This window comes from Leopardus geoffroyi, chromosome B1, assembly GCF_018350155.1.
Source record: "Leopardus geoffroyi isolate Oge1 chromosome B1, O.geoffroyi_Oge1_pat1.0, whole genome shotgun sequence".
NCBI lineage: Eukaryota > Metazoa > Chordata > Mammalia > Carnivora > Felidae > Leopardus > Leopardus geoffroyi.
The window spans coordinates 41,585,006-41,608,247 of NC_059327.1; the positions used below are offsets into that span (position 1 = coordinate 41,585,006).

Genomic DNA, 23,242 nt, shown 5'->3' on the forward strand with positions numbered 1-23,242 from the left:
CATTCCACAATGTCTGGAAATGTAAACCCCTGCTGTGTGCCTCTCTTGCCCCTCTAGCTGAGGGCAAGGAGTGACAATAAGACTCTGGGAACATCTGGGGAGTATTTATTGAATAAAATGATCTTCAACTGAACACATGTATCTCTCTGAACCACCCACCTAGAGAGGATGGATTATCTGAGAAATTTCCAATTTTTCTTTAATCATGCTATCAGTTCAAAACAACCAGAAAACAGACTAAAATCAGGGATTTAGAATAAGCAAATTGAAAATCAGGTGGAGCAGCAGGTGAGAGCAGAGTTGCAGCTGGTGGACACGTGCATGTTTCCCCTTAGGGTCTGCAGAGTGGTATTACACAAAACAACTGTTGCTGGAAAAATGAAATATGCTTCTGGTACTTGACTCTGTTTGTGGATTCTAACACACCTTCTGTTTCCTGGTCATTAGGTGAAACAAAGCTACCAGCCACTAGCTGCACAGCTGGACCCTTCCAAATTCAGCAGTAGTGAGGATTTCCACCCCTCCCCCACTTCAGTGGGCTAATTTCATGTGCAAAACTTTAGCGAAACATGGTGGGAAACACTAGGGTGGGGAGAAGTGGATATGCTATTTTGTGAATATTATGTCACTCTGAGAAATGTTCCTAATAAATTTGCTGATTACTTTTTTTGACATTATATAAAGTCATATTTCAAGTATACCAGAGGAATCTGACTTTGTTTATTGATTTAATTTATTTACTTTGAGAGAGAGAAAGAAAGAGAGAGAGAGGCAGAGAGAGGGAGAGAGAAAATCCCAAGCAGTTTCCTCACTGTAAGTGCAGAACCCAATACGGAGTTCCATCTCAGGAACCATGAGATCACGATCTGAGCTGAAATAAAGAGTCAGAAGTTTAACTGACTGAGCCACCCAGGCACCTCCCCACCCCCTGACTTTACAATAGAAAACTTTTGTAAGTTAAGGGATCTCTTAGGCAGATATTTTACTGTTTTGTTATTTGTTTATTTATTTTACTGTGTTTACATTGAGACCTAATTGTGTTCACGTTATATAGTCTGAGTCACCTATTTATTTCAGCTTGAGGTAAAATTGACAAATTTATTAGATATTTAAAGTGTATATCATGCTGATTTGATATACATTGTGAAATGATTTTCCCCATCTAGTTAATAATCTAACACCTTACATATTATGTATATAATTAATAATGCATTATATATAAATATAATATACAAATGTATATTATGTGAATATACATATAATATATATGAAAACATTTAAATTCTACTCCATTATCAAATTTCAGTTATACCATACATTCTTATAAACTTTAGTCACAGTGCTTTAGTTTAGATAGATTCTTAGACCGTATTCATCTTATAGCTGAGAGTTTTTACCCTTTCTCCAACCTCTCACAATTTTCCCTACCAGCCCCCCCACCTACCCAGGCCCTAGCAACCACTCTACTTTCTGTTTCTATGAGTTTGGGTTTTTATTTATGTATTTATTTATTTTCCTCTGTGTGGCTTTTCTCACTTAGCATAATACCCTCAAGGTCCATTAATGTATCACAAATTGCAGAATTTCCTTCATTTTCATGGCTGAATAATATTCCATTATATACATATACCACATCTACTTTATCGATTCCTTCATTGATGGACATTTAAGTTGTTTCAGTATTTTGGCTATTGTGAATAAGGAGATTATATCACTAATCAAAAACCTCCCAACAAGGAACAACTCAGGGCCAGATAGCTTCACTGGTGAATTCTACCAAATGTTTAGAGAAGAGTTAATACCAATTCTTCCCAAGTTCTTCTAAAAAATAAAAGAGAAGGAAACAATTCCAAACCTGTTTTATGAGGCCAGCATTTCCCTAATATTGAAACTACATAAGGACACTACAAAAAAATTACAGTCTAATATCCTTCATGAACACAGGTGCAAATATCCTCAACAAAATATTAGCAAACCTAACTTAACAGTACATTATAGAGATTACATATCATGATCAAGTGGAAATTATTCCAGGGATGTATGGATGGTTTAACATCTAAAAATCAATCAATGTGATACCATGTTAACAGAATGAATGATAAAAATCATATGATTATCTCAATAAATATAGAAAAAGCATTAGACAAATTCAACATTCACGTATGATAAAACCTCTCAACAAACTGAGTATTGAGGAAATGTATTTAAACATAATAAAGGCCATATATGACAAGCCCATAGCTTCAATGGTAAGAAACTGAAGTTTTTCTTTTAAGATCAGGAATAAGACAAAGATGCCCACTCTCAACACTTTTATTCAACATAGTACTGGAAGTCCTAGCCACAGCAATCAGACAAGAAAAATAAATAAAATACATCCAAATTGGAAAAGAAGAAGTAAAATTGCCTTAATTTGCAGATGACATGATATATGTAGAAAGCCCTAAAGACACTACCAAAAAAACTGGTAGAACTAATAAAGGTATTCAAAGTTGCAGGATGCAAAAATCAATATACAGAAATCTGTTGAATTTCTATACATTAATTACAAACTATCAAAAAGAAGTAAAAAAAAATATTTACAATTGCATTGAAAAAAACAAAATACCTAAGGATAAATTTAACCAACATGTGAAAGATCTGCATACTGAAAACTACAAGACATTGATGAAAGAAATCAAAGAAGACACCAAAAAAAAAATTAGAAAGGTATTCTGGGCTTGTGGATTGGAAAAACTAATATTGCTGAAATGTCCATGCTACACAAAGCAATCTATGGACTCAATGTGAATGCTATCAAAATTCCAATGGTATTTTTCACAGAAAAAGAACAGTCCTAAAGTTTATATGGAACCACAAAAGACCCTGAATAGCTGAAGCAGTCTTGAGAAAGAAAAACAAATATGGAGGCATCACACTTCCTAATTCAAAACTATACTACAAAGCTGTAGTAATCAAAACAGTGTGATACAGGTATGAAAATAGACCCATAAATCAATAGAACAGAATAGAGAGCCCGTAAATAAACACACAACTGTATGATTATTTAATTTATGACAAAGAAGTGAAGAATATACAGTGAAGACAGGATAATCCCTTTAATAAATGATGTTGGGTAAACTGTACAGCCACATGCAAGAGAATGAAACTGGATCTCTATCTTACACCATACACAAAAATCAACTCAAAATGGAGTAAAGATTTGAACATAAGACATGATACCATAGAACTCCTAGAAGAAAACATAGGCAAAAAGCTCCTTGATACTGGTCTTGGCAATGATTTTATTTTGGACAACAAAAGGAAAGGCAACAAAAGCAAAAATAAGCAAGTGAGACTACAGAACAAAAAAGCTTCTCTTTACCTGACTATGTAAATAGTTAATGAGCATTTGTAGAGGAACTCTTCTGTGCAGGATTTTTAAAGATGCATTGTGGGGATGGATCAGAGCTATAAAAATAACAAGAAATTAAGGATTCAGTCATAAAAACAGAGTTCTATTTGAGAATAATTATATGGTACATGCTGAGGAGTATAAAATAATAGGGTAAAAAGAGAATCTAATGTGAAAATGTTTGAGTAAAGAGGCCAGATGTGAGCCTTCCTGCTGCTGTCCTTATTGTGGTTGTCTGGGTGATTGTCCTGCCTTGCTCAGCTAGTCATCCCTTTCATGAGGGCAGGGACTCTAACTTGGTTAAGTTAAGGCTAAACCTCACTCCAAATAAATAGGTGGGGACTACACTAGTGTATGTCCATGGTAGTGGTAGGGTTAATCTTGGAAGACTTTTCACAGTGATGTTTATATAAAGTGCTAAATTTTTTCTTATTCCAGACATGAATTTTATATGAGAAACCAAAAGACCTTGGGAAATGATAGTCCAAGATCGGCTCATGTTGCTTAAGCTTTCACATTTCACAAGGATTTTATAGCTTTGTTGCTGCAAATCACCCAGTCTTCCTTGACTTTAATTACTGATCACACTGGCTTTATTTTTCTCCTTATCTCTAACTTTAATTTCTTTAAAAAGGGCTTGTGGGTAAATATCATTTTTTCCCCAAACAGCAAAAAAGAGGTCTAGATAAGGTATGCCGTATTATTTATCCTCCAGTGTTTTCTTACTTTTCATGCGATTCTGCTTAAAATGCGCAGACATAATGGAGACATATTTAGCTGTATCCTCACACTACAGAAAAATGGTTCCTGTGCACTTTGGTGGTAATATAATTTTTTGAGTTGCAAGACTTTGATTTAAAATTGTAATGCATTGATGTAGTCACTTGTGTAGGCAGATAAAAGTACAGATTTAATGCAAACATGTTTTTACAGTCATGCATATTGCACATCCGACTATATACATTTTTCTCCAACAAAAATTAATTTTTCCTAATACTGGTTTAAGATAAGCATTCTCATTTCAAATGCTTTTCAAAAAAATTTCAGAAAAATTGAAATTACCTAATTCTAGAAACTTTGCTTTTGAAAAATGGACTGATTACTGTACACAAGAAGAAAGACTCCAAGAGAACATCTAGTTGAAAGGGAGACACATGTCTTACCTCAGGTTACTATAACAAAATCCCACAGAATGGTGGCTTAAACAACAGGTGTTTTTTTTTTCTCACAGTTCTTGAGACTAGAAGTTTGAGAGTGAGGTGCCAGCAGGGTTATTTTTTGGTGGTGTCTCTTCTTAGCCTGCAGAAAGGCCGCCCTCTTGGTGTGTCCTCACATGGCCTTTACTCTGTGCATATGGAAAGAAGAAGAGATCTCTGGTGTCTCTTCCTCATCTTAAAAGGATACCAGTTCTATTGAATTAGGGCCCCACCTTTTCTGAACCTGTTCAATCTTAATTAACTCTGTAAGGAGTCTATCTCCAACATAGAGTAACATTGAGGATTAGACCTTCAATATGAATTTCGGGAGAGACACAGTTCAGTCTATACAGCATAAATGCCCAAGATTCTATAATTAAAAATTAAGAGAAATATTATCCTAGATCATAACATCTTACATATCTGACCACAGGTTAAAGGAGACTTTACCAAGGCAGCATCTGGTGAGTGGGAAATTCTTAGAAATAGTGGAGGAATTGACTGTGTCCTGTCCCAAACCTCCTCTACCTGAACAAGCTGGATCTATATGTGCCATGGTGTTGTTGGCAATATGACTTACTCTGAATCTTGACTTTTTGACCAGTTGTAGCAATTCCTCAGTTGCTTTAGCATTTATGCTTCATGCACAATCTTCATCAATTCACCTGCTGAGAGTTTTTCCTCCAATGTGCACACTCTGCAAAATGCCTGCAGGAGTTGTTACTTAGAATGCTTTCTGGTCTGCAGGCTCCCTGCTTCTTTCTGACCTACACTGCAGCAGTGGGGTACAGAGATGCAAATAGATGAGTAATGGGTTTGATTTCATTTTAGAATAGAGGGAATCTATAACAATAATGTACACACCACTTTCAAACTATTGTTTTGATTAATCAAGGGTCTTTGGCTCTTGTTCTGGGATTGTCTCATTTTTTCATTCATGCCTTTAGTCACTCAGCTGACAAACCTTTTCTGACCACTGACTATGTGTGATGGTTGATAAGAATACAACAATGAACAAAACACATATAATCCCTATTCTCTGAGAATTTATAAGTTGTGGGATCTTGAGCAAGTCCCTTGATCTTTTGAGACTTATTATACTTATCTTAAGGTAAGACTATTAGAATGAGGGGCGCCTGGGTGGCGCAGTCGGTTAAGCGTCCGACTTCGGCCAGGTCACGATCTCGCGGTCCGTGGGTTCGAGCCCCGCGTCGGGCTCTGGGCTGATGGCTCAGAGCCTGGAGCCTGTTTCCGATTCTGTGTCTCCCTCTCTCTCTGCCCCTCCCCCGTTCATGCTCTGTCTCTCTCTGTCCCAAAAATAAATAAACGTTGAAAAAAAAAAAAAAAGACTATTAGAATGATAAATCATCGATGCTGGACTGAATCTTTAAAACTGTGATTCCCCCCTCCCTCTAATTACTGGAATGATTAGGTTCCTTAAAGAATTTGGAAAATTAAAAAAAAACATATTAAAAAATTAACAAAATTAAAAGGCTACCTACTGAATGGGAGAAGATATTTGCAAATGATATGCCCAATAAGGGATTAATATCCAAAATATATAAAGAAGTTCTACAAGTCAACACACAAAACCCCACAAATAATCCAATTAAAAAATGGGCAGAAGACATATTTATGACATTATTCCAAAGAAGATGTACAGATAGCAGACACACAAAAAGATGGCTCAACATCACTTATCATCAGGGAAATGCAAATTAAAGTCACAATGAGATATCATTTTACACCTGTCAGAATGGGATAAAAAAAGACAAGAAATAACAAGACTTGGTAAAGATGTCTTGGGAATGTAAGTTGATGTAGTCACTGTGGAAAACAGTATAGAGTTTCCTCAAAAAATTAAAAATGGAAGTATCATACGATCCAGTAATTCCACTACTGGGTATTTATCCAAAGAAAATGAAATCACTAATTCAAAAAGATGTATGCCCCCTATGTTTATTGCAGCATCATTTATAACAGCCAACATATGGAAGCAACACAATTGTCTATCGATAGATAAATAGGTAAAGAAAATGTGGTATACTATAACAGATAGGCAAAAAATAAACAGAAAGGAATCCACATATATCCTTAAAGAAAGCCATCAAGCTACAAGGGAAGAGAGCAAGAGAGGAAAGGAACAGAGAAGAACTACAAAAACAACCATAAAACAAGTAACAAAATGGCAATAAGTACTTACCTATCAATAAATACTTTACACATAAGGGGCCTAAATGCTCCAATCAAGACATAGGGTGACTAAATGGATAAGAAAACAAGGCCTACTACTTTATGATAAGGAGAACAATCCAAAAGAGACAAAACAACAATTGTAAGTATTTTTTCACCCAACAAACCAACACCTAAGTATATAAAACAATGATTAACAGAGGTAAGGCAGCAATTCAGTAATATTGGGGGGACTTTAACACCTCACTTATATCAATGGATAGATCATACAGACAGAAAATAAAAAAAGGAAACAATGGCTTTAAATGACACATTGGACCAGATAGACTTAATAGATATATTCAAAATATTTAATCCCAAAACAGCAGAATACACATTCTTTTCAAGTACACATGGAACATTCTCCAGAACAGATCACATGTTTGGCTGAAAATCAAGTCTCAATAAGTTTAAAAAGATTGACATAATTTCATGCATCTTTTCTGACCATGATGGTATGAAACTAGAAATCAATCACAAGAAAAAGTCTGGAAAGAATACAACTACACGGAGGTTAAATAACATGCTACTAAACAATGAATGGGTCGACCAAGAAATTAAAGAGGAAATTAAATAATACATGCAGACAAATGGAAATGAAAACACAAGGATCCGAAATCTTTGGGATGCAGAAAAAGCTGTTGTAAGAATGAAGATTGTAGTAACACAGGACTACCTCAAGAAGCAAGAAAAAAGTCAAACAACCTAAACTTACACATAAAGGAGCTAGAAAAAGAACAAACAAGAGCAAGAGAAGAAAGGAAATAATAAGGATTAAGACAGAAATAAATGAAATAGAAATTAAGAAACAATAGAACAGATCAATGAAACCAGGCTTATTCTTTGAAAAGATCAGTGAAATTGATAAACTTTTAGCCAGACTCATCAAAAAAATAAGAGAGAAAATGCAAGTAAATAAAATCAGAAATGAAGGAGGAGAAATAACAACTGACACCACACAGATAAAATGATTATGAGAATATAATGAAAATTATATGCCTACAAATTGGACAACCTAGAAGAAATGGACTAAATTCCTAGAAACATATAACTTTACAAAACTGAATTGAGAAGAAATAGGACAGTTGAACAGACCAATTACTAGCAATGAAATTGAATCAGTAATAAAATACTCAAAAAGTCCAGGACCAGATGGCTTCACAGGTGAATTCTACCAAACATTTAAAGAAGAGTTAATACCTATTCTTCTCAGATTATTCCAAAAAATAGAAGAGGAAAGATGGTTTATGAGTCCAGCATTACTGATACCAAAACCAGATAAAGACACTACACAAAAGGAAAACTATAGGCCAATAATCCTGTTGAACATGGGTGCAAAAATCCTCAACAAAATGTTAGCAAACACTAATTTGAACAATTACAAGCACCCCTGTTTATTGCAGTACTTTTTACAATAGTCAAGATAGGGGAGCAACCCAAGTGTCCACTGATAGATGAATAGATAAAGGAGGTGTGGCATTTATACACACACACACACACACACACACACACACACACACACATAATAAAAAAAGATAAAGAGGATTAGGAGTGCACTTATTTTGGTGAGCACTGAGAAATGTATACAACTTTTGAATTATTGTACATCTGAAACTAATATAATTTTCTATGTTAATTATATGTGAATTAAAAAATGGAAAATGTGGGGTGTGTGTGTGTGTGTGTGCATGTGTGTGTGTGTAATAGAATATTACTCAGCCAAAAACAAGAATGAGAAGCTTGCCATTTCAACCACATGGATGGAAGTAGAGGATAAAATAGTAAGTGAAATAAGAGAAAAACAAATATCATATGATTTCTTTATATGTGGGATCTAGAAAAACAAGTGAACAAACAAAAAAGCAGAAACAGACACATATACAGAGAAGAAATTGGTGGTTTCCAGAGTGGAAGGGGACAGTGTGATGGGCAAGATGGGTGAAGAGGAGTGGGAGATACAGGCTTCCAGGTATGGGATAAATAAGTCATGCAGATAAAAGGCATAGCATAGAGAATATAGTCAATTGTATTGTAATAGTGTTGTATGGTAAAAGGAAAAAAAAATAAAAAGTGTGTATAAGAACAATTGAAATCACCTGTGATCCATGATAAACAATGTTAACCCTTTGGTATGTTTCTCCCTAGACTTTTCCTATGTCTATGCTAAATACACACACACACACACACACATCTATCTATCTATCTATGTATCTATCTATCTATCTCAATATGTATGTAGATAGATTCTATTGTTAAAAAACTTGGCATCATTTATATTCTGGTTTCAGAGGGACCTTTTTTCTTAGTATGATTTCATAGATTTTTTTAAAATGTCATCGATATTATCACAATAATTTCTTGATGGCAGTTTGGTAATCTATCACACAGATAAAATGTTTATCCCTCTCACTTAGGATACGTAATTTATTTTCCCACTTTCGCTTATAAATAAATGGCAAAACATAACTCTGCTTTCTTAAAATAAATTCATAGAAGTAGAATTGTTGGATTGAACAATTTTTTTCCCTTATGAATACATATTGCAAAATTTCCATCCTGGAATCTTATATTAGTTTACATGCTTAATAACTTTGTACAAGAAGTTTCATTTTTCTGTATCTTCATAAATATAGATATGTTTGTTTTGTAAATATTTGTCAATTTAATGGTGAAAAAGATATATTTTTTAGTTTAAAAGTTATAAGGTAGAATTTGGGTGAACTTTTTATAAGTCTTTTTTAGCTGTTTGCTTTTCTGCAATTCCTATCTTTTGCCTATTTTAAGCTATTTTTCTTATAAATTTGTTAGAGTGCTCTATCTTAGGTACTAAACCATTTTATTTTACTTTTGCAAATATTTTTCCTACTTTATGGTTTGCCTCTTACATGTATTTCAGATTAAAACACCTATTTTTTATGCTCCATCAGTCCTTCTTTTTCTTCATTGTTCACAAAACTTTCCAATTACAAAGTTTATATATATATATATATATATATATGTATATAAACACACACACGTATACACATGTACATATACACACATATGTATATATACATATACATATATATATATATGTATATATATATATACACATATATATATATATATATATATTTCTAGTTTTCTTTTTGTTCCAAATTATTGGTTCTATTCTTGGACTTTTTATTCTATTTGTTCTGATCTTTCATATGTAAGATCTCCAGTATCGCTATTTTCCACTCCTTTATTCTATCCCTCTGCATTCTAAGAAGTGTCTCTATATTGAATAACACACTGATCTGCAGTGTTGATTCTGCTCCTGTTGCTGTGAAAAGACTTTCAAAATCAAGCCATGATATTTTTAATGTTCTTTCTTTATTAACGCAGGCAGTACATCTTTATTTCAATCAGCTGTCTTATCTCATCTTTTAGCTTTTACCCTCAGCATTAAACAGCACAAAGACTGTGCCATTTAAAATGTACTTCTATTTATTGTGGGAAATGTTTTGCAAATAATTTCTTGATGTTTTTTCCTTGGGAGTTTTTCCAAAGTCTTCTTTTTCCAATAGAGAATTATTTCCTAGGTGCTACTGCTCCTTGGTGAACAGAGGTTATGAGGGCCTGTCACTTGTCTCTAGTGTGTGAGGATTGGCCTTTGATCCTTTCATGGTATGTCTGAAAGCTTTCAGGATCTTCTGATCTGATTCCGTTTGTAGGACCACTTCAGTGGCCTGTGTAGGAGGTCTGAAACCCGGGTCCTTGGGCAGTTCCAGCAGAGAACATTTATTTCTTCTGAGAATTTTAGTTGGTTCACTCTAGGTACAGGGAGTTCTGTATCCAGCCTCCTTTCTGTGATAATAAGGAAAGATACATCACTCTAGGAAAGAGTCCCAGTCATCAGAGGGAATCTTGCACCCTTGTGGTTTTCTCTGTACTGAACCTTGACTTCCCAGTGAAGTTGTGCTCCAGCTTTTCCAGGGCTCAGCCCTGGGGTCCTCAACCTGGGAATGTTAAATGGGGTTCTGCCAGGGTGCCTTCTCCTTTTTCCTGAGAGATGGAGCCCATCTCACATCAGCCAGTCATTCTTGGGTAGCTGGGGAGTTAGACCCTTGGTATTTGTCATCCTTCCCTTAAGTGGCTCTTCTTCACCCTAGAATGAGTAGAAACAGCTCAAAGTTGGTGGCATGTGAGTATCACTCCTCTGTAATTATCAGTCTGTTCCAGGTTTTCCCTTTTTCTTTTAGGAAAAGGCTTATTTTAGCTGGTTTTTGGAAGAGGTATAATTAGATACCTATGATGAAATAAAATGGTGAAGACTTAACTAGGGAATCAGGAATGGATCTTAAAGCTTATTTGAAATAACACCTCTCCTGCCAGCCTCACAACTGTGATTTGAGGATAAAATGAAATGGTAAATGTCAAAGGGCTTTGAAGGCTGTTTGGAGCATTATGCAAATACTAAGTTGCTTTGTTATCTTCACATTTTATGAGACCAGAAATCAGTAGCCTTGCTGGAAGCAAATTTGAGTTGTGAATTTTTTAAGGGTATGTGATAATGGGAGATGGCTATTTAGGTGAAGCACAAAGCCATTCTATTTCCATGTGGTCCACCCCCTTCTTTCACACAATACATCGGAAATAGAGGTTTGTCTTGTTCTTTATCCCCCCAAAGAGAAGGCTGGCCTGAATTTCCACTTTAGATGATTTCTTTGAGTGCCAAGAGATTGTTTCAGCCAAAGAAACTAATCTGCAGATAGGTCTGCCCCCTGCACAATGCCCAGCATCAGGGGCAAAGGCTTTAATTAAAATGGAAGAGTTGGTAATTTCTGACCTCTCTGGGAAGCTTAAAGTTGATGTGGTTTGAATGAAAGTAATGACTTTTACTTAAAATGCAAATATTAATGCGAGAACCAGGGACTGACTTTTGGTGCAAGCAAAAGAGATTGTAATTTCGTTTTCATGTCTTTTCCCTTAAAGAAATGGCCCTTTTCTTCCCTGACACTCTGTCATATGTACATTTAACATGTAAGGTCCTTTTGTCTCCTTGCATTTCCTTGCAGTTGGCAATTTGTCTTTTTAAACTCTTAAAAGCAGTGCATGTATGAGGTATTAATAAATTTGAAAAAGTCATAAAGATTTGCTTTTGTTGTTCATATTACTTGGATGACATAAATCTGTTTCAGAAGTCGCTTTCCTTCCAGGTTGGTTGTCTGGATGGCATTTGCGGACTGTCTCCATAGAGACTCCATTTGTACACAGGAAGTGGAAATGATCGCATTGTGAAAAGGACACATATTTACCATAACATTTGTATGTTCCCAAAGAAAGTTTTAATATTTAAAGTAATGTGTATTGCTCTTGGGCTAAGTAGTCTCATCTAATCAGCAAGTATTGCAGTGAAAAAAATCATGCATTTGAATGTTGATAAGATGTTAACGGGTAGCTGGAAATGTGGTCAATTATGCCAGTATATGAATATATGAGTATAAAAGCATTTCAGATCAGTGTGCTTTTTACTAATTACAATCATTGTGAGTAGAAAGTATACTTATTGAGAAATTACAATGGCTTGAGCATTGTGAAGTTATTACTTTAATGTTAAGGGAAAATTGGTTGTAAAAATAAAAAAATGAAAACCATCCATACTTTCTCTACCCATGCTTGGTTTTCCACCTCTTACTTATATACTTACAAATATTTATATCATCTTAATCACAGTACACAAACAATTTTCAGTTTAGCATTTTCCATTCAACATTCAGTATGTAGGAAGCACTTTTTCAATCTCCAACTGAACATAAGGGCATCCCGTGGCTACTTTAACCAGCCTCTTGTCCAACATGTAGCTACCTCCCTGAGTTGTTTCTAGCTCAATGCTGCAATGAACATCTTTGCTCAAATCTAAGTTTAACATTTTGTGGAAATATTTTTGTTTGCTTGGTTTTAGAATAAATTGGAAGGAGTGAGGTTACGATGTCAACTTTCAACCAATTTCTGTGGGTAAGGGGTTGAGAGGAGCCAAGTGGGGGAAGACGCTGTGGGTTACTTGGTATGCCCCAACTTGAGGTAGAGGTGAGTATGCCAGGAAAAAAGGAGAGGACTCACTAGCAGGGCTGGACCCTGAGCTGAGGCAGAGGAATTATAGGGGGCCTGAGAGCATTCTGGTAGCTGCCTCTTTCTCTTTCTCAACCAACATCATTTGGAAGTGGTGTTGGGTTTGAATCAGTCTAACTGGAAGGGTGGCTCCACACTCTTCTCACTGAGAAGTGGACTGCCTTTGGAGCTTTTACTGTCTGCCTGAAGCTAGGGTTGGCTTGTGGGTCGGAAAGGCATTGGACCCCGTTCAGGCAGCCCAGGAAAAGCTGCAGGAGGGCAGAGGCAATAAGGAAGACCAGGCAATAGAGAAACAGAGAAATGATGAACTAGGATGTCTCTGCCATCATTCCTGAATGAGGTGGGATTTTCCAAAGCACTGTTTTTCTTCACCCATACACAAGGACAAAGACAGTACCTGGAGGGCAGTCAGTCCTTCTGTCAAAATTAGAGGCTGGCAGAGCTGAGGAGAAAAACTGGCCTTTAATGAAGAAAATTGCTAATAAGACTAAAATCCCAACATCTCTCATCACTAATGGCTTTACAGCAGACTTATCATTTGCTTCCCTTTTCTTTTTAGCTAATGGGTTCTTACTAGTTTTGTCAAGCTGCAATTAAATAATCCAGTGAGCTCTGCCTTTGCTGGGAAGAATCTTTTGGAAAGAAATGTAGTATTTTAGCAAAGAGAAGAACTCCAACCATGAAACAGGCCACATTATGAGATTTCCAATTTGGATGTGATTTTGTTGTCTAGGCTTTGAGTAGATTGATGGTGGTAGGTAATGTGATACATTCTTCTAAGGGAACAAATGAAACTTTGAAAGCCCACTTCCGCTGGCTTTGAGCTCACACTGGTACTGCTTTGTCTTTTCACCAATTACCTGTCTGTTGTGCTTTTCTCCAGCCCAGGCTCTGTGGCCACATTCAGCATCCTGCAGGTGTTTAATGGTTCTTTTTTCTCTTTTTGACTGTAGCAGTATTCTTAACTTTACCACTACTCCTTACCTCCAAAAAACTAACAAAACTGGAAACTGTATACAGATTTTAGTAATCAACATATTTATCTGCAAAAAACTGTACCAGTCTGCACTGCATCATTCTCAGAACCGTGCAGCAGCTGAACAATGCTGTTGAAATCATCTGGCACAGGTCCACATAGGTCTCTATTTCACTGTCCTACCAATCTCCCAGGCGAACAAGACTCCAGGTAACCCGTGATTAAAACTTATAATACAACCTGGAAATGGCTACAAATGTATTTCAAAATCACACTCCAGTACCTTTATATGTCTGTAATATCATTCATGTTCCATTAACAATTTTAAACCCATTTAAAGGCCTTGAAAGTGTTCAAGGACTGTTTTAGAAGCATGGTTTTCTTGCTTTGGGCACAATAAGGGGATGAAAAATGTGATAAAGAAGGAAAATGAGACAGAGGGATTTATATCATATCCTGTAAACAAGTTGCAATTTGCCTTGCGTTCTCCGAAAATCATTTTGCCTTTGTGGCTAATCCATGAAGGCAAACCATCATTGCAGGAGCTTGGCTGGGCCCCAACTGTAAGTAAAGGCAAAGCAGAACCAATGCCTGGAGAAGAAAGAAATCAGCCCTGAGCAAAGGAAAGGGATAGGCGATGGGAATTAGATAGTGATAGATTCAAGGAGAATGCACATCAGAGCAGTACAGATTCAGAGTTCAGGATTGGTGCACTTGCTGGTGAGACACGTTAAGCATTATATGGACTGCAGTTTTTCATAGGCGCTGCCTCATTTGATTCTCACAACAACCCTAATAAATATCACGTTCATTTTGTACACCAAGAAAAAGAGACTCATTTTAGCTATAAACAAATTAGACTGACTTGCTCAATATCACACAACCAGATTGTGGTGGAGCTGCACTTGGGATCTGAACTTGTCACTGGTGGTGCTCTTTTCACTCTACCATCCTGCCACAGGTAGCAACTTGGGAGTTAAAACTGTAGGGTTCTTTAAAGGTGTGGGAAGTTCAGGTGGGCTCCCTGTTGAGCAAAGTAGTAGAAGAAAGATTGAACTAAGACAAGGTCAATTCTCCACGCTGGGTGTGGACCATTCAATACAGGCAGAAACCCATAGTCCTGCTGATCCTACAGGATGTGGAGCTTTATTTGTTCAACTGCTTTGCCTGCTTGCATGCAACTTGGGCTCTGATCAGTCCTCGGGATTGCATATGATATCTTTTGTTTGCTTATGATATCTGACTTAGGAAGATCTCTTTTGATAGCTTATTAAGGAGGCTCTATCTAGCATGGGAGAACCAGAGATAAAGCCTTCTGTTGGAGATACTATGAGTGCCAACTCCCAGGAGAGGGTGGGGGGGCACTGTCCCAAGATCCTCATGGCAGGGAAGTGGGAGGGTGAGACAAGGCAGGGGATCTAAGCTTTCCATCACAGTTGATCCTTGTATTGTTCTCTCTGCTGACCCATTCTTATTTTGAGGACAATTAAATATATTACGCACCCTATGCTTCAAGATCCCAGTGTTTTAACTTTCTTCTTTAACTGTGTTTTCTAATCCTGAAATTATGTTGGCTTTATAACTTTGGGCAAGTCACTAAACCTATGTGAAACTTCACCCCACGTAATTCTCAGGAGTGTGGGGAAGTGTTTTTAATGAAAGTACTACTTTGCACTTAACGGTCACTGGCTAAGTTTCCAAGGGTTTAAAATGCTTTCTCTTTCATAGTATTTGCTTCTGCTTTTCCTTCCCAGAGTCGAAAACATGCAAGCAAAGTCCGACTGTATTACATGCTTCATCCCAGGGATGGCGGGTGTCCTGCCAAGAGGCTCCGGTCAGAAAATGTGAGTATCTGGCACCGTCCGATAACTTTAGATGATTTGTTCCATTTGCTAAGAACTTTGCAAGTCTAGGAAGTATAGTCATGTCCACCTTAGCAGAAAAGCTAAGTGAGTAGAAATTATTCTCATTAAATACTACAGAAAATGTTACATGTAAGCAGTCTTTTCCCTTTTTCCCGCCCAAACTTGCCAGTATGGTGTTGGAGAACTTTGTGATGATTCCACACTAGGGCAGAGCTGAGAAAGAATGTACAGAAGGAACAGAGAACAGCTGGCTGAGGGAAGGCAGGAGCCATCAGAAGATAAACAAAAGTAGGAAGGATGGCCTAAGGAGAAAACCTGCCAGAAATATCAGATACTTTGCTATTAACATATTTTATTTTTCCTTTGGTGTCTAAAACTGAATGCCAATTCGTTCCTTTGTAAATACTGTGCACATCTTGCAAATAAAAATACTGAGGGTTTTGATCAGTGCCCCTCTCCTTGAGGGAACATTTACTTGGGAATAAAATGACAATTAGGAAGTTGCTTTGAGGATGTAAGGTCAGAGCAAAGGGTTTACTTCAGCCAGGCCAAAGCAGGGACTGATAAAATAAATATTCCTTCCTCCCAGTAGGGCTTACTTTTCCTAATGAGTGGAATATTCATATCCATCCATTGCAGAGGTCCTCTGTGATAAACACTGCAGATGAAACAGAAATCGCTTGTCCTTTGAGCACTGAGGAGGCTGCAGGCATAGAATTTATGCCCTACACTCTTGCTTATGCTTGTGATTCCTTTCTCCTTCTGCTGCCTTATAGATGGCAGTCTTCTTTTCTTATTAAAAATTAATATATGATCATTGAAGACACTTGACAAGAACCACACTTGTGTGTTCTTCACAAGAGAAAAAGAGAGAACAAGAGAACTGTGGATGGCCATGAGTAGTGAGCATCAGGGCTGGTGTTAACGAATTCCAAGCACGCCTCTTACATCGCACACGAGCTATTCATGCGCAGGCTAATCTGGAACACTGTGGAGTTGTCTTTACTGCCTTGGTGAAGCAGCATTTAGAGCTTATTAGAGGGAAAAGATGTCACAAAAACTTTTCAAGCTGCTAAGAAGTGGGACAGAGACTGGTTCTGTCAGCTCTTAGCCTTATGACCTTGGGCAAATAATTGATCTCTCTCAACCTGTTTCCTCAATGAGACTATAATAATCACCCTTTCCTCACTGGGCTTCTGTGAGGTGTACTGTTATATGCAAAGTGCTGAGGAAAGAGAGATGAATAAGGCCCAGATTTGCCTTAAAGAAACTCAGAGTGGAGTGAGGGAGATCAACATTTTATAAAAAAAATCGCTGTAATTGGGCAGTGTTGGTGTTTAAGATTCTACACAAAATCCCATGGAGACAAAGGGCAAGTTATCCATGCCAGGACGAGTTGCTCGGGGATGGTGTTACTGACAGTTGGCATTTGAGGTGGGGTCCTTGGGCTTGAATGGATGGTACCAGTTGGAGGAGGTGGAGGGGGCGGGGAGGAGACAGGTGCATTCAAAATAACTTATTAAACCTCAGGAGAGTTTACCTGAGCCAGCTTTCATGTAGTCTAAGAATCTTGTAGCTACAGCAGAGTCCTGCTTTCCATATTTCCATTAGTGGAGAGGACAGAATTAATTCCTTTTCTCTGAAATTATCCAGCAATGATGCCCGTGTCACTTCATTCAGTAGCTTTTTTATGTCTTATCATAATAGTCAAAAACAATAGGGTTCATATACATTTGACAATTAGCTCTTGGAACACAGATTATTTTCTATCTGCTCAAGTTCTGATCATGAATGTTGTACTTACTTATGTCTGAGCTCCTAGGGAGGACTTGACTGGGCAGACAGAAGGGGGACACTGGGACTCAACTGGTGTTACTTGAGGACATGGTCTTTGGCATTCTGGTCAGACCCATGATTTACCCACTCAGGCCCTGGTTCTGCCAGTAGCACTGGGAATGATTTATGGAGGGGAAGATGTTTGGATTTTTTGAGCAGGAAGTATTTGCAAAGATTCTTTACCAAAGACCCCTTTGAGAACTTTTTCCTCTGGTGTATCCTGAGTTTTGAAAACTTGGATCTACTAATGGTCTGGTTTTTTTAATGTTTATTTATTTATTTTGCAAGAGTGGACGGGAGAGGCAGAGAGAGCATATGTGCATGTGTAAGCAGGGAGGGGAAGAGAGAGAAGGAGAGAAAGAATCCCAAGCAGGCTCTGTGCTGTCAGTGCAGAGCCCAACATGGAGCTCTAACTCTCAAACCATGAGATCATGACCTGAGCTGAAATCAAGAGTCAGACACTTCATCAACTGAGCCACCCAGACATTCCTGCCAACGATTTATTTATTAAATCGTATTCTATAGCTTTCTGTAATCATAGTATAAGACCAAATCAGTTAGCAGGAAAAGCAACATAATGACTCTACTTTTTGAAAGAGATTGTTGATGATTTTATGAGGGTGTGTTTGTGCATACATTTCATAGGTAAATACATCATTTACCTTAGGCATTTTGACATGCTGGATATAGCATGGAAGCCACCCCAGTCCCTCACTGGGGCTGTGAAAGTTGAAACTGGTAATTATTTGGCCAACTTTCTTTTGTACAGACTCATACCTTAGGGTTGAAAGGCTTAATATGCAAATAAACAATGGCCAGCCATATGGAAATAGAACTTTGATACACCTGAAGCTAATATAACATTGGGTTTCAACTATACTTTAACTTAAATAAATAAATAAATAAATAAATAAATAAATAAATAAAAATAGAACTTTGACCCATAACCTATAGCAACCATCCTGGGAGTCCAACCCATTAGTATATAGAAAACAGCCCCGGAAGCCTGCCTAAGTTAAACTTGTAGGAAGTCAGACCATTATCTCTAGTAACAATCCAGGAAGCCAAACCATAACCCCTGTAACAATAGGCCCCAAATGGTCTGGACTTGATTAATACTTGATAGCTTTCCTAATTTTTGTCCCTGCTCCCTGTTTGGAACCAGCCAGAGAAAGCCAAATAGGCACTCCTAAACAATCACATAGGATGTCCACCTCTAGTTCGCCTACCTACAGCTTCCGCACACAAGCAGTCTCCAATCAGGGCATACCTGAGTCCTCCCCTTTATTCCGTTACAAAGCTTTCCCACTTATCCATTTGCCTTGGAGTCTTCTCCAAGGCAAGTGATGGTGACTGACATCCTTGCTCTAGTAAGCTCTAAATAAATAGCCTTTCTTTTTCTCATTTGGTTGGTCTTGTTTATTTCCACAGGGCTATAAAATGGGGATAAAAATAACATCAGTGTACAGGTTAAGTGTACATCAGTGTACAGTGTAAGGCCCAAATAAGATAACTTATTTATTCAGCACTTTATTTTCAAAGCTCTTTCTACCTGCATTATTATTATTGATTCCCTCTCCACAAATACCCTGTGTCTTAGAAGAATGTAACACTCTGTTCCACCTGCCTCTCCATCCTTGCACAACCTCCCCACTGCCCTGCTTCCTGGGGCTGTGACAGGTTTGTAGCCCAGTCTTGGCTGGAAATAGTTTCATGGCCACCCTGACTACCCAACAAAGTGAGTGACTTCCAAAAACAGAGAAAACTTGTTTCTGAGTCTCCAATCCCTGAATGCACCTGAACCTTGGCCCCACAGTGATCCCTAAAACTGATAGGGCTGATAAGTAATGGCAGCCATCCCTCCCTCCCTACTTCTTAGCCCTCTGGGAATATGCAGTAACTCCAAATCTACATACAGATGAACACAAGTACCTATGATTATTCCCAGGGTCAATTGTCATTTCTACTCCAGGTTATTTGACTTTGTTGTTGCTTTTCAAAAACTTAAAATTCATTTCTGCCTCCTAACCTGGTATTTCCAGCTTTTTAAATTCCCCCTTCGTGTGCTTCAAATGCTCATTCGGATCTTCTATGTTTTTTTTTTTTTTTTTTCCCTGAAATCTTAGAGCAAGACATTTTCCTCCTGAGGCCACAGAGTAAAATTAAATGCGAAATAAATTGTTATAGTTGATTGCCTTAGAGAAATTTTCTGTAATCCTGTGAGCATTAGAGCCAAAAAGGAACGTAGAGCACATCTAGTTCATTGAGAGTCTCAGGTTTTCAAGATACTTTTTAGTATCTTCTCACTTGCTTTGGAAAAAAAAAATGTCTACTTAAGAAACAACATTTTTAAGTAAAAGGATGATTTCATTTTACCTTTAATTTTATTCTGTAAGGATAAGTAACTGCCAACAAAAACCACCAGTCAGTATTAAGTACATAGTGTTTTTACATCGAGTTAATAGAATTCCTCCTAAGTGGAAAAACTTGACATTTGGTTGGTGTAATCAAGCTTCTCACTTTTAAACACTTACATGATTTCCTATAGGTCTGGAATATTCAGCAGAGCTGGAGCACCTCCAGGATCAGTTTCATGGGTCCCTAAAATCCTGGGTTCCAGGTCAGGAGGACTATCTAATCCGACTGTTTTGTGATGAAGGTGAAAAAAAGGTCCAAAGAAGTACCATGACTTGCCCAAATTGGTCAGGCCTGAGGCTGAGACCCTCCCTGCTTCCCTAAGTTCTATTCCTAGGCTTCTCCCACATATCTTGAAATTCTGTCTTATATTTAGACATTGAAGCCATTGCTGGGTCCAGAGCCAGAGAGCACTGCTGTTCTGGGGCAAAGTAATAATAGCTGGTGCTTAGCAGGTACCTCCTACTTATATTCTAAATGCTTTACATACATTAACACATTTAATCCTCACTCCTGTATAGGGTGGAAACTATCATTATCCCCACTTTACAGAAAAGTAAACTGAAATAGAGAAATTAAGTCACTTGACTCTGGTCATACCGCTGGCAAGTGGCAAAGACAAGGCTGGGGAAACACAAAACAAAATGAAAGAAAATTCCTCTGGTTCTGCAAACTGGCTCACCATGCCACTTCCTGAGATAGGTGGTAATCAGCTAGTAAGGACATGGGCCCTTCCCCAGGAGAGATCAGGATCTAGTTCAGGTTGGGGGTGATCCAATGTGTGGTCATGTTTTTTAAGACAGTGTGGTGGCTGTGCAGGTGCTCCCGTGGATACAGGTGCTCCCACAGACATATCCCAGGGTGTCATCTAGCACACTGGAGGGGTCCCCAACCTTTCCTGGTGGGATGGGGCAGGACAGAGTTGCCTGGAAAAAGTGACGCTGAACTGATTCTTCAGGGATACACGTGGGTGAGCCCAGTGAATGGGGGGGCAAAGTGCTCTTCTGAGTGTGGAGCCAAAATGAGTAATGTCTTCAGCGAAGCAAAATTCAAAGGTATTTCTAGAGTATAAAATGCCGGTGGGAGGCTGTGTTACTTTCCCAGGATGGCTGTAACAAATTACCACAAACTGGGTGGCTAAAAACAACAGAAATTTATTTTCTCACAGTCCTTGAGGCTCCAAGTCTGAATCAAGGTGTAGGCAGGGCCTCTCTCTGGAGGGTCTGATTGAAAATCGGTTCTGTGCTTCTCACCTCGCTGCTGGTGGTTGCTGGCAGCCTTCAGTGTTCCTTGGCTCGAGCTGCATCATGCCTGCCCACTTTTGTCATCACCTGGTCTCCTTCTTGCATGTATCTTCGTGTGTTCTCTTCTCTTCTTATAAGAACGACAGTCATCCGAGTGACAGCTGCTATAATAATCCAGTGTGACCTCATTGTAATTAATCTGCAAAGACCCTATTTTCAAATGTCTCCTGTTGGAGGTGGACATGAATTTGGGGGACACAGAATGCACTCAGTAGAGCAGTGGAGACCAAAGTGAAGCGTGGGGTGGTGGGGAAAGGCCCGCACGTCTGCTGCGTACAATATTAACATTTACTTTGTCAACATTTTCTGCTTTGTCAAGTGGTCTGCAGCTAAATTCATGAGCAGTTCGCAAAGATAAAAGCTGTGTGCTTTGGCCTCCAGCTGTGTGTTTAGCGCTACAAGTGGGGATTTTGTCCCTGGCTCAGCTACATATATTAGTTTTACAACTTTGTTTTGGACTTTCTAAACCTTAATTGCCGTGGTTATAATCAGGGCCTATAAACGCTGCCATGCCTACCTCTCAGAGTTGTTCAGGGACTCAAATAAAAGCTTCCTGTTTGTGGAGCCGCATGATAAATGGTAAAGTGTGTGTGTGTGTGTGTGTGTGTGTGTGTGTGTGTGTGTGTAGCGTTCATTAATAGAGTTTTACGTTTTTTGTCTATTGGTTCTGATCGTTAGTCTCTTGTGCGATATACAACTTCTCTAGTCCAGTTAGGGGCAGGCCTGCTGTGTTCATGGAGAACACCTGAGGAAAGATTAGGGCACCAATAAGTGTGAGGTGGTGTTTATTGATGTGTCTTAAAACAAGGGTCAGAAAATAGCTGCTGGCCAAATGTAGCCATGGCCTATTCTTGTAAAGTTTGTGAACTAAGAACGGTTTTTACATTCTTAAATGTTTAGGGGAAAAAATCAAAAGAAGAATATACTGTCAAATGCAAAATACATGAACCTCACCTTTTAATGTCCATAGACATAATCTTAGGAACATGGCCACACTCAGTCCTTTACAGCTTTATGCACAGGGCAGCGGCAGAGCTGGGTGGTTGCGAAAGACTGTATGTCCCACAAGCCTAAACTGTTTCCCCTGTGTCCCTTCACAGAAAGTGTTTGCTGGCCCCCATGTGAAGTGGACAGATTTGATGAAGGAAGGGGGACGTTATCACTCCTCTTTTTGCGCATCTGTCTACTCACAGGGATGACACAGTTTGGTCATTCCTTACTCTTTTTTTTTTAATAATTTTTTTTAATATTTATTTATTTTTCACAGAGAGGGCAGCTGGGGGGGGGTGGGGGTGGGCAGAGAGAGAGGGAGACACAGAATCTGAAGCAGGCTTCAGGCTCCGAGCTGTCAGCACAGAACACGATGCGGGGCTCAGACTCACAAACTGCAAGATCATGACCTGAGCTGAACACAGATGGTCAACTGACCGAGCCACCTAGGCTCGGAATGACCTATGTCATTCCAGACTCTTCAAGCTGCCTTGCCCTCTGTTCCTTTTGAGTTTTGGTTTATTAGGGGCCAGAAAGTTGAAGGTTTTGGCCAGTAGGAAGTATCATTCCAAACTCCTGAGCGAGAATCGACACTCTTGCTGTTCTGCTTTGGTTTTTTTCAGTGCAGATCGCTTGAAATTTAGGAAGGGGTTACGTTTTAAGAATTTGTTTGAAGTCTGCAACACTGTGGACACAATGAGGACACCTGGTTTTTTATGCCATCGGCACAGCAGCACCAGCTTATGGTAACCCAAGACTCTGGACTTTTTTGAGATAACCCTGATTTAGAATACTTGTTCTTGTCACTACAAATCAGTGGTATGTCCTGGAAAGTCCAATAATTCCTCTCCAAACTGTACCCAAAAGTGGAATCGAGATTCCAAATTCACAGATAATAATTTAAAGGAAAAAAACAACAACCCAGAACTGCTCATTAATGC

At 38.3% G+C, this 23,242-nt stretch overlaps 1 protein-coding gene across 2 annotated transcripts in view; it reads left to right on the forward strand.

The window, feature by feature from the left end:
- ZMAT4 (zinc finger matrin-type 4) overlaps positions 1-23,242 on the forward strand; it is a 348,843-nt gene that overhangs the window by 104,614 nt on the left and 220,987 nt on the right. For both annotated transcript variants that reach the window (XM_045459673.1, XM_045459684.1), the window contains exon 3: positions 15,646-15,735. In XM_045459673.1, the coding sequence (XP_045315629.1) occupies positions 15,646-15,735 (90 nt within the window). The remainder of the gene's footprint in view (positions 1-15,645; positions 15,736-23,242) is intronic.